At 39.0% G+C, this 15260-nt stretch overlaps 1 protein-coding gene across 3 annotated transcripts in view; it reads right to left on the bottom strand.

Annotated features, from left to right (window-relative positions):
* Positions 1–3044: 3044 nt before the first annotated feature.
* Positions 3045–15260, bottom strand: part of pak4 (p21 protein (Cdc42/Rac)-activated kinase 4) — a 33132-nt gene continuing 20916 nt past the window's right edge. For all 3 annotated transcript variants that reach the window (XM_023410329.2, XM_023410331.2, XM_087175165.1), the window contains exons 7-11: positions 13879–14012; positions 13167–13293; positions 10017–10142; positions 9782–9916; positions 3045–8811 (exon numbers count right to left, since the gene is read on the bottom strand). In XM_023410329.2, coding sequence (XP_023266097.1) covers positions 8656–8811; positions 9782–9916; positions 10017–10142; positions 13167–13293; positions 13879–14012 — 678 coding nt within the window. In that variant the 3' untranslated portion in view covers positions 3045–8655. The remainder of the gene's footprint in view (positions 8812–9781; positions 9917–10016; positions 10143–13166; positions 13294–13878; positions 14013–15260) is intronic.

Here is a 15260-nt window from a genome sequence, read left to right as displayed (position 1 = left end):
CACACACACACACACACACACACACACACACACACACGCACACACAATGGTGTCTTGATCACATTGACATACATTCATTTCCTGCAGACTTGTTTAACCTTAACCTTATGACTACTTGCCTAACCCTGTCCCTTAACCTTAAACACATCCTTACCCTGAGACACAAACACACACACACACACACACATTCTTGTCTTATTCTCCCTGTGAAGACACTTGTTGACATAATGCATTCCCCAGCCCTTACCCTAACCAAAACCTGAAAAGGCCCTTTGAAGTTGTGAAGACTGGCCAAAATGTCCCCACAGCAATTGAAAGACATGAACACACACACACACACACACACACACACACACACACACACACACACACACACACACACACAGAGATTAGGAGAAGGAAATTGTGGCCAATACCAAAATAAAAATATGCTCTAGTATGCTACATTAGAATAACCACACAAATGAAGACCGAGCAACTCGAACTTACTGGAAACAGTTTCACAATAGTTCACAGTTCCGAATAAAAGCCACAAACTCAGAAGGCCCATTAATGTTTTGACCTGTTCTACAGTTTTATGAACTGTGGTTCAAAATAAATCTGTAAAATGTTAAGATATTTTACAGGGCAAGTAAAAACTTCGACTGGATCATCACTAAAGTTTCAGCACTCAAAGCCTACGTAGGCGTATGTGGTACCACATCTCTTTGCAATCCATCCAAAGCTGTTGAGACATTTCACAAAAAACCAAACCAAAACAACTGGCTGATGGCACTACAGAAAAAGTCGGTGGATAGCCAAAGGTAGTAGGATCCTTCTTCTGGGAACCATGGCAATCCATACAAGGGCTGTTGAGATATTTCGGGCTGGACCACAACGCTGGAGCGAGTGATCAACCGACATGTAACTTGATTCTGAATTATTTGTAGGCCTACTTTTGAAGCCATGAACCTCAACATATCGCGCAGTCGCCTGAAAAGCACTGAAAGTAAATACACTCCATATCTTATTTATTTATTACATTGCTCACAGTTAAATCATAATTTGACTGATACATTTATCACAGTTTCACATCTTAGTTCTGAAGCAGAAGTAGTTTGTCCTCCACATGCTTGTTATATTATCTTATCCTGTTCCTATATTGCAACACGTTCCTAACTGGTGACCTAGTTTCATTGTGTATGTGCACCTACTGGGGAAAATGCATTTCTCTATGACTATACTTATAATTAATATATTTTCTATATGTATAAACTAACTCTATACTCTCTTTAAAGTTACCAACCCCACCATGCTTAAATACACACGAAGCCTGTCTTCTACATTAAACTCTCAACTCAGGTTTTTATCTTAAACTAAAGAACCGAAGAAGCAGTAAAAAGCGTCCTCACCTCGTCTTTACTTTCATACTAACACAAACACACGCATCATAAACACAGCTGGCCTGTGGTCTGTAATAGCTGTCACTGTTTGGAGGAGCCCACCCTTCATGTTGACTGTTTACAGTGAAAGCTCTGCTGAAGAGCAGCGCAGCCTGCAGAGCTGGCACCGCTCACTTCAACTGACGAGGCGACTTGACGGAAGTGCTAAAAATACAACGCGCTGACTCTGGCTGTAGCTGTAATACAGCAGAGAAATCTTCAGGGTTTCCACTGACGGCTGGTCTTCAGCAGCACCAGATCACCAGGCAGCGTGTGGGAACGTCATCAGTCTACATGACTGATTAGTCACTGAGGTTATTGTGAAAGATGGCTTTCAATTTAGGCCTCGTTATGACATCTGATACAGTGCAGGCTCGTCTATTCAAACCTATTCAGATCTCTTCATCCTTTAATGACCGAGTCTGCCTGAATCACTTCATCAGTAAAGCAGTAGCTCGTTGTGTATTTTGCATTTCTGGACCTGTGTTGCTGTTTGATGGCGTGTTTGTGTTTATTGAACCCCAGTGGTTATCTGGCAAAAACACCAACACCTGGATGAGATATTCCAAGAGGTACCACAGTTGATGTTGAGTTTCATGCATCTCTTTTAAACCCACATATTCATGCTGCCAAATGCTTATGTGTTTATAAACTGTGATGACTAATATAGAAAAAAAAAAAAAAGCATTACAGGCTGGATGGTGTAAGTCAGAACAGATTGAGCGTGCTTCTCAAACAAGTTACAAGTTCCTGCAGAAAGTCTTTTGCATCCACAGTTAGTGTAAATTTCTAAAGGAAGCAGCTGCTTTGGAGATGTAATAATGCTACAAGAACTGAAATGTATATATTTTATGTACAATAAACCACATCACATGTAAAGACTGATTTGGATTATTGGTTTGGTGTTGAAAAATACAAGGAAAGGAAAAACAGTGTAGTCTAAGAGAAAAAGATGTTTATGAGATTGTTTTAGGTCTTATTTATGATCTGAATCAACAGGTTAGTCTGTCACAATCAAAGAGCAACAGCGTCTTTGCACTCTGCACAGACAAATCATCAGATACGAATTCCTCAACATGATTTATGTTCATATACAACTATTCTGCACCAGTAATTTATGATGTTAGCCAGATCATTTAGTGCCTGTGCTCTGATTGCTCTTTCCAACATGTATCACAATGAAATGCTGGGTTGTATCATACAATCTAACCTTTGACACTAACAAGCTTCATGTTACAAGCTAAATGTGAATGTATCCATGTTGACATGCTGCTACCAGCACATAGAGATCCAATAGTTACAGCAACATGGAAATTAAACGAACATTAGCATTAAAGTCTGAGCACAGCTTAGCAAAATGCTGATGAGATGCTTTTGATTTACAACATGATTTTCCTCTGACACCACCCTCAGGTTAAACTTTACATTTTTCATGCATCCAACGTTTGTTTATTTCCAGTATGTAATGAGCATTAAAGCTGCACAGAGCAGCTGACTGTCAGGTCACTTCGAGCCATGTTTGTTTTTTTACATTCTCTGATGTATTTTTTCTGCAGGTTAACTCTTCTCTGTGGAAAAATAACATTTCAAAACACAAGTATTACAGAAAACACACACCATGGATGACTTTTACAAAAATTGTATTTGCAAAAAAAGTAAAATTTTCAAAGTGTAGTCTATGTTTTTACAATACCAGTGAAATTTACAAAAACAAGATGGTGCAGGTACAGTTGTTGGAATCTGATGCATGACAAAATGCCAATACTGCAACAGATCAACGAAATCAGCTTTTAAACAAGAGGCGAGTCAACGAGAATCATTACAGTCGAACAGAGGAAGAATTCATTTGTTTTGCTCTTTTTTGTCACATATCTTGTAGAGTAGACTGTTGGTCAGTAGTGGTCATGGATTCTGGTGACACCAGAAATGAGCCTCAGTAACGACACGTTCACTGTGGAAACCAGAGGTGAAGTCCTGCAGGGGGTTTTCCAAGAATCAATACTACTCACCTAAAAGGAGAAATGTCTGTCAACGTGCTGCTGAAGCAAAACAATGAACCCTGAACAGCAGCAATGGAGCTGCTCATTGCCTACTAGTAAAGAAATCAACAGACACGTTTGTAAGTCAGTTTTGTGAAGCAAGGAGCCAGCAGTCCTGCTTCTTGAAAAATCCCTGTGGACTACATCTTTTCTCCATCAGGAAACAACACCAAGGTGAGAAGAGCGCCGGCTTTGAGGCACTCAGTAACCACATTAAAGATCCTCAATCTGAAGTGTTCTCTGTGAGGAATGTCAATGAGAGCTGTTAAAGTTAACACATCAGCCAAAAGATGCAGACACCACTTGGCAAACAAATGACATAAAAATCACTTGAAAACTTTTCAGATATGTGAGATGAGAAGAACAAAGCATCATGGAGGTTTGCTTCCACCATCACTAACAGTCTTAGTGTCGAGGCAGAATCGTAATCCGTCAAGTAGTGATCGTTAGTGTTAAGGCATGAACTCATGAATATGTATACATGTCCACACACATGTACCCTCACAGAAGCAGTATAACTCTGGTCCATAAAAATGTTGTTACAGTCTAATAAGCAACATCAGTCCACAAGTAGAGCGAACATATTTGGGATTTTCACATTGATAATCGAAGGACAACTGATCAAATGTAGGATGAGGCATAACAGGAACAACACAGTCTGTAATACCATAGAAAGTGTGTTTGTTTACACCTGGATAAAAGGCAGTTAGGACAAGGGATTAAAAAACAAATAAACAGGAACTTATATACAATGAGCATTAGGGCCACAGTTAGGAATATATATAAATGATCAGAGATTTAATTTTCAGAATGAATTTGTAACATTTTGAGAAAGAAAATATAAGCACCTTATTTTCAATGAAATGAAAATGAACCCAGTTAGGTGCAGTTCAAACACAAGTGGAACACAAGTAAAAATATTAACTGTAGGCTGCAGTATGGACTTTCAGGAAATTCTAAAACGTATTCCAATTCACCTTATCGAAGCAGAACACCAACATTTTGCTTTTTGCATTTTTGTTATATAATTTTTCTCAAAATATTACAACTTTCTCTCAATAAATTATAACTTTTCCCCCAAAACAGCACAACTTTTTCTTGTAATATTATGACTTCACTCTCAAAATCTCAAATTATGATATTTTGCCTAACAGTGGCCTTAATAATCAGTCACATATAAAACACCCATTTCACCAGCCGCCTAGGGCCTGTTAAAAAGTACAGCAGGACACACCAGATGCAAATTACTAGCATTTAGCAGACGTTCTCAGCTTCATCATAAAGTCTATTTTCAAATGTTTACAATTATTTAAAACACTCTGAGTGATGAATAAACTGGTCTTCAATTTAAAAGATTCTATTGGGATCTGTATTCAAATGTGACATCCTGATTTTGAGGAATCACTCTTAAACCAGGAAACAAACAAATTCAGTGTCTTATCTTAAATATCAGAGCCTGAACTGAATTACCTCGACTATATCTGATTGTCATTCAGTCTATCATCTCATTCAGCTCAGACATCCTGTTTCTGATTAGAAGCAAAAGGCTACAAACATGAAACATCACAACAAAAAGATCCAGAAACTTACAAAGCTGAAAATTCACTGTCTGGTAAGTGGCCAAAGTAAACAAAACAGCAGCTAGAAATTTCTTGTCAATGCTTTCGAATCAAAAAACTATCAGGTACAAAGTTGACCGGCAGTGGCTCAAACCAAACGGTTTCTGAAGCAGCTTCAGTCTGGCCAAGAAAAGTCATGATGCGTGTTTTAGCAAGTGGAAACTAAACTGTCTCTCTTCTCACTGTTCATTTTCTTTTATAAATCTACTAAGAGAAGAGACAACAGAGTTCAACTAAGTGAAAATATGACTAGAGCTTGTAGTTACAGACAACAATGTCTGAAAGGAAGTATTTGGGTTAAGGTGCAACCTCATGGAGTCAGCATCATCACAGTAACCACAGCCACACGCCCCTGCAGAGTGCTGCTGCAGGAGTCAGTGATCTTAGCAACATTAATAAACTGGTGATGACTTTAGTTCTCCGATCACAAACTATAGCTAGCTGTGCTTTACACAAATTGTCAACCATGTTAGAAAAAAAAAAAACTCTTATTAGCTTGGAATAAAAACCTACTTCATCCTACTCTGTGCCGCCACTATTTGTACAAGGCCTCACAGTCACTGGTTTGCACAAGTGATCATTCACTCTATCAACAGGAGCGCTGGAGTACAGGGCGCCTACAGCTGCAGTATAGGATGTATAGCAGTGTATACTGCATATGTATGTAGAAAAGTATTTGACAGTGTTCTGTGCAGTGACTGTGCTACGCAATCCAAAAAATGTCCATTTGTTTAGTTGCAGTTTTAAACTGTAGTTTTAAAAAGCGAGTATTTCTGACAGGAGACAGCATCTAGAAGTTTGAGAAAATGTTTCCATGCGTTAATTTTAAGAAGCACCTGACTGTCTTCAAAATGCTACATGACTGCGGTCTGCTCTGATGAGAGGAGGCTCTTCTCTGCAGCAGCTGGAAGACATAGAAGGAATGGAAACAGCAGCCTTGGCCTAGAGAGGGGAATGTATCTGCAGGCCGTGTTTATGTGCATCTTATTACCTTGAGAGAGATGAATGGGCCACAGTCTTATCTTTAATTTGATCTTCTGTATAAGTGACTGTTCATTGCTACGAGGTACAGTGTGAAACTACAGATGTCCGCTGATAAAGACAGAAGTGGGCGTATAATAACCAGACCTGGGCCTCACTCAACTGTAATTAATTCTCTGTGGTTTCATTCAGTGTGCTGAGGGGGCTTTGGGTGATGTTTGGTAGAGGGGGCAATAAGATGAGTATATGAAACTGAAGCTTGCATAATTTACAGTGACTGATCTGAATGTCCTGATGTGAAAACCCCCCACATGCCTTGTACTCCAAATGAGTCACAGCAGTGTTATTCAGTCCACTATAAAAGCTGTTTTCAGCCCCTTTACAGAGCTCCTATCTGTGAACCGGCAGAATCTCCAGCAAACTACATATTTTCACATAAGATGGTGGGAAGGTTTTTGCTCCTGGTTGGTCAATGGTCATAAAATTAACTGAGAAATAATCTGAGGAGTCTGTTTTGTAGGGAAATTTACTCAACTTTAAACTTAAAGTGACGTTTAATTTTGAGGTTTGTCTCAGTGCCATTCAAAATTTTACCCAGGTCTGATGATTATTTTAAGCTCATTCGTGTGAGTGTTTTCATTATTAGCAGCTGTTATTCAACTAGTGTTCAGAGTGAATTTTCATGAACATGTTTCCTCCTTTCTAAGTAATTCTATTATCATCTTCTTCTATTACCTTGTCAACTGCCAAATGCATGTCAATTAAATGCAAACATTAAATAATAACACATTCCATATCTTCACACACACACATAAGGAGCATGAGCAACATTTTTTTTCCTGATCTCTAACACTATTACTACTTTCTGTGTGTCACAATGATTAGTGTAAGAGTTTTAGAAATAAGGTACTCGCCGGATGACAAAGACCTACAGTTTGCTCCTTCCACGCACTGACACTTGGAGGTGGATTCAGGAGCAGTCTAGCAGATGCATTAACTAGGCAATCAAACATTAATCGATTCAACTGGATGAGCGGCCTAGTAGAACAACACGATGAGGGCTCCTTCACGTCAGCAGCTGACCATTTACAGCAACTGCTGTGTGTTTGTGGAAGGAGAGTGATTACATTACAAGGAAGCTGACATGCACCACAGTTTGAAAACAACTCGCCAACTGCCCTGAAAGCAGCTCATGTTTATTTCCTACCTCAACCTTTAGTTTGTGAAATAAAAAAAATGTAAAAAAGGGTGTGGTGAAGCCTATTCTCCTGAAAACCTCATGGTAAGAGCCAGATGTTTAAAAGATTTTAAAAATATGCTAAAACAGGGGAATGATTTTTATCTGTTTTATCAGGATTTTAGACTCATTTAGTTTTAATGTGGTGTACTCTCATCCTCGTTTTCTCTGTAGTTTTTGTGTTTCTGTAAAAACATTTTCTGCTCATCTGACTGACCTCTGACCACTGAGGTTAATGGTCAAAAGTCCTATCTGGTCTGATCTAAAAAAAAAACAAAATAACATGTCTATTGTGTCTATTATCTGCGCGCTGGAATCAACTGGGAGTGCAGCTTCTATCTCTTGTCGACAGTGCTTCAGAAATTATCACATCTCACTCTAAAATAAACCAGACAACAAATCATAATAATAATAAAACACAAACCACAAAATTGAGATAGTAAAACATCAAAACTGATATATCTCTCTATGTTCATTGTACTTACACAGGAAAATAAGGAGAAAATAAGAGAAAAATTCATCTGTTAAAAAACCACAACTCCAGTGTTTACGTTTTGACTTAGTGTATGTGTTCTTGTTTACAAGAGAAAGCTAGTGTTTTTATGGCTACAAAATAAAGTCAGTCTAGCTCATTTTCGAGCCAAAAGAGTTCCTCCCTCAGTAGTAAGTTCTGGGTGTGACGAGGACAGTGTCTGAGCCTGGGATCCGTCAGTGAGAGAAGTCCTTGTAGTGAAGAAAATTCAGCTTCCAGACTGTCCAATAGTGAGATTAAAATGTCGCTCAGACCATCTCTAAAATTAGCCAACAGGCATCTCGGCTCCTTAAAAGCATCTCATTGGTGTGCAAAACCCAACCTTCACACTTAAAATCCAGGTAAGGTCCAAATGGAAAAGTAAAAACAGCCACAGTCCTTGATCTTCTCAGCTCATGCCTTTCAATTAAAACAAAGTGTTTAAATGAAAGCAGCTGAAATCATTCAACAGGCAAGTTGTGGCTTCTCTTCTCTCTGTACTCCACCTTCACGACTCCAAGAGAGAGTTCACACACACACACACACACACACACACACACACACACACACACACACGCGCACACAAACACACACACACACCGCCTTATTGCCTCTTATTCAGGGAATATACTCCCCACAGTTCAGTGATTCACATAAGAAAAATAGAATACTCCTGCACACCTGGTTCACACTTCGCAGCTCACAGCACTTTTCTGAGAGTTTTGCCTGAAGCACAGACCTCTCATCCACGACCTCTGAGGGCCACTACTCTGTGTGCAGGAGTATTCTGTTCCATCTGAACCTGCACACGCTGCCCACCACAGACTGGAGGTCCTCTTGTCACGTCTCATCTCATCCTGTTCTGCCTCATCAGAGGGACGATGCAAGATGGCGGACCTGCCTTCGTCAGGAAGGGGTGTTTGAGAAGCTCACTGGCTGTGGCCCTCTGAGCCGGGTCTCGCACTAACATCCTGTCCAGGAAGCCCTTGAGCACAGGGGAGACCTGGGAGAAAGGTAAAGAGAGAGGGAGAAAACATTCATTCAATCATTCTGGATGTAGGGACACTCAGCACAGGAGTAATTATACATTTAAACATCTAATATATCTTTTCATCAGAAATCTAAATGTGTTCACCATTTTTATTCTTAAATGGAATCAGATTTTGTGATATGACATTTAAATCAAGCTACTGCTAAATGCTAGAAATAATTGGATTTCTACAGTGCATGTAAACTTAGTGCCCCTGGCAAAATGATGGTCAGAGATTTGTGTTTTTAAAAAACTGAACAAAAAACAAACAAAAAAATGACTTGTGAGTATTTTTTTGCTTCTCTACTCCAATCTGCATGTCAATATATATAAGCCCACACCATCCACCAAAACAGCCTTCACTGTCAGTCACCTAATGGTTGGAGGGTAGTAAGTAACTGGTGGGGCAAATTACAGAGCAATTACCCCTATCTGTGCCTAACATGTCTGCTTGACAACTGCTTATTTAGCTGTCTTAATCCTTTAATCTCAAAAATGCCATCTTATTGCCTTTGTGAATTACATGCCATCAGTCAGGGATGTGGCAATAGTAATGGGACTTGTGCCAGGGCAGAGATAACGATGAATCAATGAAGAAAAAGTCAATAAAAAGGTCACAGATTACTCAACAGTTGGTGTATCACTTTTCAACCTCAAACACTCAATGACAGTTACAATAAAAAAAATGACACAGATTGTAATCAAACCCTTTTGTCACATCCAATGTGTAAAAACACAACTAACTTGTTTCTTCTCTTCCTCTCGTGGAAGCAAAAGCTTTACTGTTATAATTCCAAACAAATAATGATTTTCTATGCATTTGATTTTGTTGTTTTAGCTGAGGGAAATCACAAAATGCATATTTGTGTTTGAAGGTAGAAGGACATCTGTGACATCTGCTACTGGTTGTGCATACAAGTGTTTTCTGCTTTTGTCTCTGTACCTTGTGCAGATTCTTCAGTTTGGGAGGCAGGTTGTCTCGAATCATCTTCATGGCTTTTAGTGGTGGCTCATTGAAGTATGGTGGCTCTCCATCCACCATCTCTATGACCATGATGCCCAGAGACCAGATATCCACCTGGACAAAATGTGAAGAGACCATCAAAAATTAGAAGAGATGTGCTCGTTTAGATGTTCAAATAATGCTAAGATCCTGAAGAAAAACATCTGGGTGTTACCTCTGGTCCATAAGGCAACCTGGATATGAGCTCTGGTGCCATCCAGTACGGTGTTCCAACCAGAGACTTTCTTCTCTGCACTTCCTTGGACACCTGGGCACAGAAACCAAAGTCTGACAGCTTCACCTGGAGACAGAAGAGAGGTGGAAATGTCAGGATTATTTCCCACAGAAAGTACACAACATAGTGACTCTAACAGCCAAGATGTTTTTAACATGAATTTTGTGTATGTGAGGTTGAACAAATAAAATAACTCTCTGTATCCACTTTATTTATCATTTCTTAAATGTTTGTCAGAGCAGCCAGAAACCTTTTCTGATGCTGTGATAGGGCTGAAAAATGAAGGCGGAGGAATGTCTGGCACTGCGGTGCAGGTTTGGGAGTCGCTTATTCATAGTGCATATTATTATAAATTGATTCAGCATAGTCAATATGACTTTTGATCAAGGACAGATGAAGGGAAGTTCAATATAAACAGATATATGAGATGTGTTTCAGCTGCATAAAAATATTCAATTTAGATATCTCAGCCACAGCTTCATATGTCACAATAGTTGAGCCACCACTGCCGTCCACCCATTTCCGAGAAAGTTTGTGCATGGTTGGTATCTAGACTGACAACCAGCCTTTGATGTTGTTCATGAGGCCGGCCGCTCTCCACAGATGGCTGAGAGAGAAATGAAACTTGCAATGAGAAGTGGTGCACACAAATATGAACACTCTCACATACATAGAGATGATGACATGGCTGCCACTGACGAGCTGAGCTTCATAGACAACACTGACATTTTTACCTACGAAGCTTTTTATAAATATAACCTCAACACTGATAAATGAGTTAATCAGAGAATGGATGTCTGAAAGACTCTTTCACATACACCACCCAGTGCACTGGTGCATTCAGACACACCAAGAAAATAAATAAATAAATAATAATAAAATAATAATAAATACACCCACCCCACTGATGAGAAACTGCCCATGCTTGGTCGAGTTAGCTTCCCCTGTCAGGTCTAACCACAAGCAAAACTCAAACACGGCTCAGCACCAAAACACCACATCAGCCAGCGGAAGTTTTCTGAGTGAACATGTGAGCACTCAGAAGTCTTCCTGAAATCAAACTGCTACTATTTAAACATTCATCAACACTTCAAATTAGAAATGTTTTTTCAAATACATGCGCATCCAAAATTTCTCCTGCCACAAAAGGACACAAAAAAGACAGTGTGGGGAATTTTACACCCTTTGGTGCACACATATAACTGCACACAGACAATACTTTCCATTTTTTCATCATCCAGATCAATAAAGATGATTACATGCACCAAATGAGTCAGACTTGATCATTTCTGCTGATATCACTTTATCACAGAGCAGAGTGATGCAGAGTATCCTCTGAGAAACACATTAGCAGGAAAATAAGCAATGTGAAGCGGCGCCTGCAGGTGCCTTTTCTGCCTAACAGAGCACCACAATATAGAGGAAGCACTTCAGTGTTGCTGTGCAGGCCTGCCTAGCCGTGCATACTGCAAAAGGCCAAGATGATGGGTGAAACCCCAGCTGTCAAAGAAATCAAACCACAAACCCATCAGCTTTCATCAAGGACACTGTGGTTTACAGTTTAGCTCATCTTATCATTAAATGTGTGACTTGGACATATATGTTGTTGTAAGTTCAAGAGGCTCAGCAAAAAACTACAACAGGCCTGCCTACTAACTTTTTAATATAAAAACAATTAATTTAGCAAACACAATGTGAATTAATTAAGCCTAATACATCAATAACATCAGGAACAATTTAATATTTAATAACGTGATTCAGAAAGTGGAAGAAAAACACAGCCCACCAATGAATGGACAAGTACAGAGAAACAGAGAGCTAACAGTTGCCACCTTCAGCCTACCTACAAATATAGCAAAAACAGATGTTAAGGTCTGCCTTAGATTTACATCACATCTTGGTGATGTGACTGTGATATCAATCTGCACTTGCTGAGTGACTAATGTTGAGTGAATCAGTAAAATGTGGTACAGTGGGCTGAAACTACTCATTCTGTCTCCAGAATCATTAAGAAATATGTGATCTATATGATATAAGCTTCACCAGACCACTGACAAGATTTAGCAGAAGATTTGCCTTCACATGCAGACCTCTTTGAAATGCACAGTAATGGTGTTGGTGAGCTCTCAGCTCAGGAGAACCACAACATCTATGCTCTCTGCAAAGGAACCAAGTAAATAGCAACATATAAACCACAGAGTCACAGTCTTGTGTAATTTTTGTCCTCTCTCATCACATCTGGACCATGACTGAAACGCCAAAGTACAAACTTAACAGTGAGTGGCATTGACAATGTATGCATTTGTTGACTGACACACCAAAATCTGAGTTCTCTTTTTCCCCTGGTGTTGCTGTGCAACCATGTTGGTTTCATTTTCTGTAGAAAGCAGAAACTTGTTTGCCAATAAGCAGGAAATGATTTACCATCTGCCTCAATTCTACAGTGGTGGTTAGCAAAGTTCCTTTTTACAGCCAACATTTTCCCTTTATTCTTGTAAAAATGGGTCAACTTTTGTCAGTGGCTGCAGCGTTGCACTGAATTTGTGCATCCTGGGGAACAAACTCTGAATAGGAATGGGTGAGGAGCCGCTCTCCGTCAATCATGTGCATACCAGAAGTCATAGCAGAAAAAAGCACTGATGCAGCTAATAACAAAATAACTAAGCTCAACCTTAGCATTAATGATTGCTTCAACTTCACTGTGGTAATACTGGGCCGTGGTATTGTGCATGTTGAAATGGCTTACTAAAACACTGAAACGGAACAGAGCCATGATTAATTATATTAATGCTTTTAATCAAGACGTTTGCTGTGAAAAAGGCCTTTTATGCTGTTAAAGTGCTGCCTCAGCCAGTGTTGTGGTTTGAGATATAAAAGCAGATTTGTGCTGCTACTACATTATTCACTTTGAAGTATTTGCTATGACTGGTCAGCTCAAAGATTTTTTTCTGCTTTACTTTCTGTTTTATTTTTAAAGGAAGCTTGTTTTAAATAAGTCTTTTTTATACAGCTTTAATGCCTTTTATAAAGCTGCTCTTCTGGCCTAAAAAGAGCTAGGTTGTGGCTCTTAAAAGGGACTGTGGTACATACCCGACCATCATGAGTGAGGAGGATGGAGTCACTCTTTATGTCTCTGTGGATCACACCCTGTGTGTGGAGGACAGACAATGCCTTCAGGACAGACAAACACACTGTGGCAATCTGCTCCTCGTTCATCCTGGAGAGGGAAGGAGACATCAGAGAGAAATGTCAGTTTAGACTGCTCACCAGATCTGTTTTTGTAGTATTAAAACATTCCCAACATCCCCAGTTCACTCTACTGTCAGGTTTGATCATTCCTGAAACCATGTTGATGATGTGTGACAAACAGACCAGAAAAAAACTTCAGGTTTATGTTTTATAGTTTTATGTAGAGAAACAGTCAGATATAAAACTTGCGAATATTTGGAAAACTATCATGTAAATCAATAAATTGCTTGCTGTTGTGAAAAAATAAAATGACACAGGCCATAGTGGTATTTTTCTCTGTGAGGAACACATTAGATAAACACTGCCCCCTTATGGAAGGAAAGACTTTTGGTGGGTGGGGGATTTAATGAAGGAAATTAGCAGGACACAGTATAATAGGGAGTCGGTGAAAATAAAATAAGTCTTCGTTAGAAACTAAAAGACTTAAATCAAATTAAAATATATTGGATTACATGGACTGCAAGGTCATGTACCCACCCACAATGGTTTAAGTGCTTAAAGTTATCAGCTGCTAGATAAATGAATCTTCTCTCTAAGTTCATTTCTCTCTTACCTGGTGTGTGTTACGATGTCAGTGAGAGCTCCTCCCTCCAGGAACTCCATGACGACCCAGAGCTCGTCTCCCACCAGGTAACTGTTGTACATCTCCACCACGTTCTCATGGTGATAGTCCCGCATGATCACCACCTGCAGTTACAATGGAGATCAATGGACACACAGACACAGAGTGTAATTACATTACTTATTAGACTCAAAAGAATGGCAGTGTGACCTTGCAGGTGGACAGGCTGTTGTGTATCTGTCAGGTCGATGCTGCATTGGTCAGCACCCACTAATGCTGAGCAAACACACTGAAGCCCTGCAGGTTACTATAATGTCAATTCAAATGTCTAAAATATACTGTGACCATTAGCAACTAATCTGATCATGAAGTGGTGATGTGTACTAAAAAGTCAAACCTCATTTCTAGCAGCAGTTCAAAGTCGTTCTATGAGGTGTGTCTGATCTTATTCAATGATTTTATGTCTAAAGGCAACATGAGCTGATTGTGAGACAGACTTTCATACCCCGTTTTGCAGCTCTATTGTTTTTATGTGAAATTTATAATAGCAAAATTTTCTTTTGTCAAGGCAGAATGGATTCTACTTTTTAGACTTGTGAATGTTACAATTTAAGATTTATATACACAGGCGATAAGACGGTCATTGTTCTCTTCTGGTTTAGAGTAGGAAAAATACAGATAGGTCGAATAGTTAGACAATGTATTACAGTATACACTCAGTGGTCACTTTATTAGGTACACCTGTACAATGTAATGCAAACCAATACAACGACTCTACCATAAAGTCTACTTTTATCATGCCTATAATATTGTTTAACTCAATATAAGTTTAAGCACTAAGGTCATAGTGATGATGTTGTACTATACTGCATTATATAGAGAATTGCTTCTAATATTCTGTGTCCTTATGTATGTTAGTAGAGGGGACAAAATATAGAAACACCTCTCGATATAATTGATTCAAGTACCTTTAACTATGACCTTGGTAATAAACATATAATCACCTTTCCAATGTCAACCAAAAAACGAAACGTTATAAACTTCGTAAGGGTAGAATTAAAGGCATTGAATTGTGTTAGATTGAAAACCTGATAAAGTGGCCACTTATGGTATTAACATACATTTAAGGAGGAAAATGGCTCAATGGGACAAAAGAAAATCTCTTTTCCAGTGGGAAAAACACAACTTAAGAGTTCTGATGACATAAAATCAAACACTCAAAAATTACTCAGATAGATTCATTATACTATTCAGCTGCCAGTGGTACAAATTAACTGTAACTAGAAATTAATCAATTACTTGTACTTAACAAGCCAAGGAAGAAGAAATACAAAAAAATTAAAAACTATTAACAGTACTAAAACACAGAAGTA

The sequence above is a fragment of the Seriola lalandi genome, unplaced genomic scaffold, assembly GCF_002814215.2.
Source record: "Seriola lalandi dorsalis isolate HSWRI2012SDOR001 ecotype SW California unplaced genomic scaffold, Sedor1 jcf7180002054422, whole genome shotgun sequence".
Classification (NCBI taxonomy): Eukaryota; Metazoa; Chordata; class Actinopteri; order Carangiformes; family Carangidae; genus Seriola; species Seriola lalandi.
The sequence above is the reverse complement of the archived record's forward strand: the minus strand, read 5'-3'. Positions and strand labels throughout refer to the sequence as shown.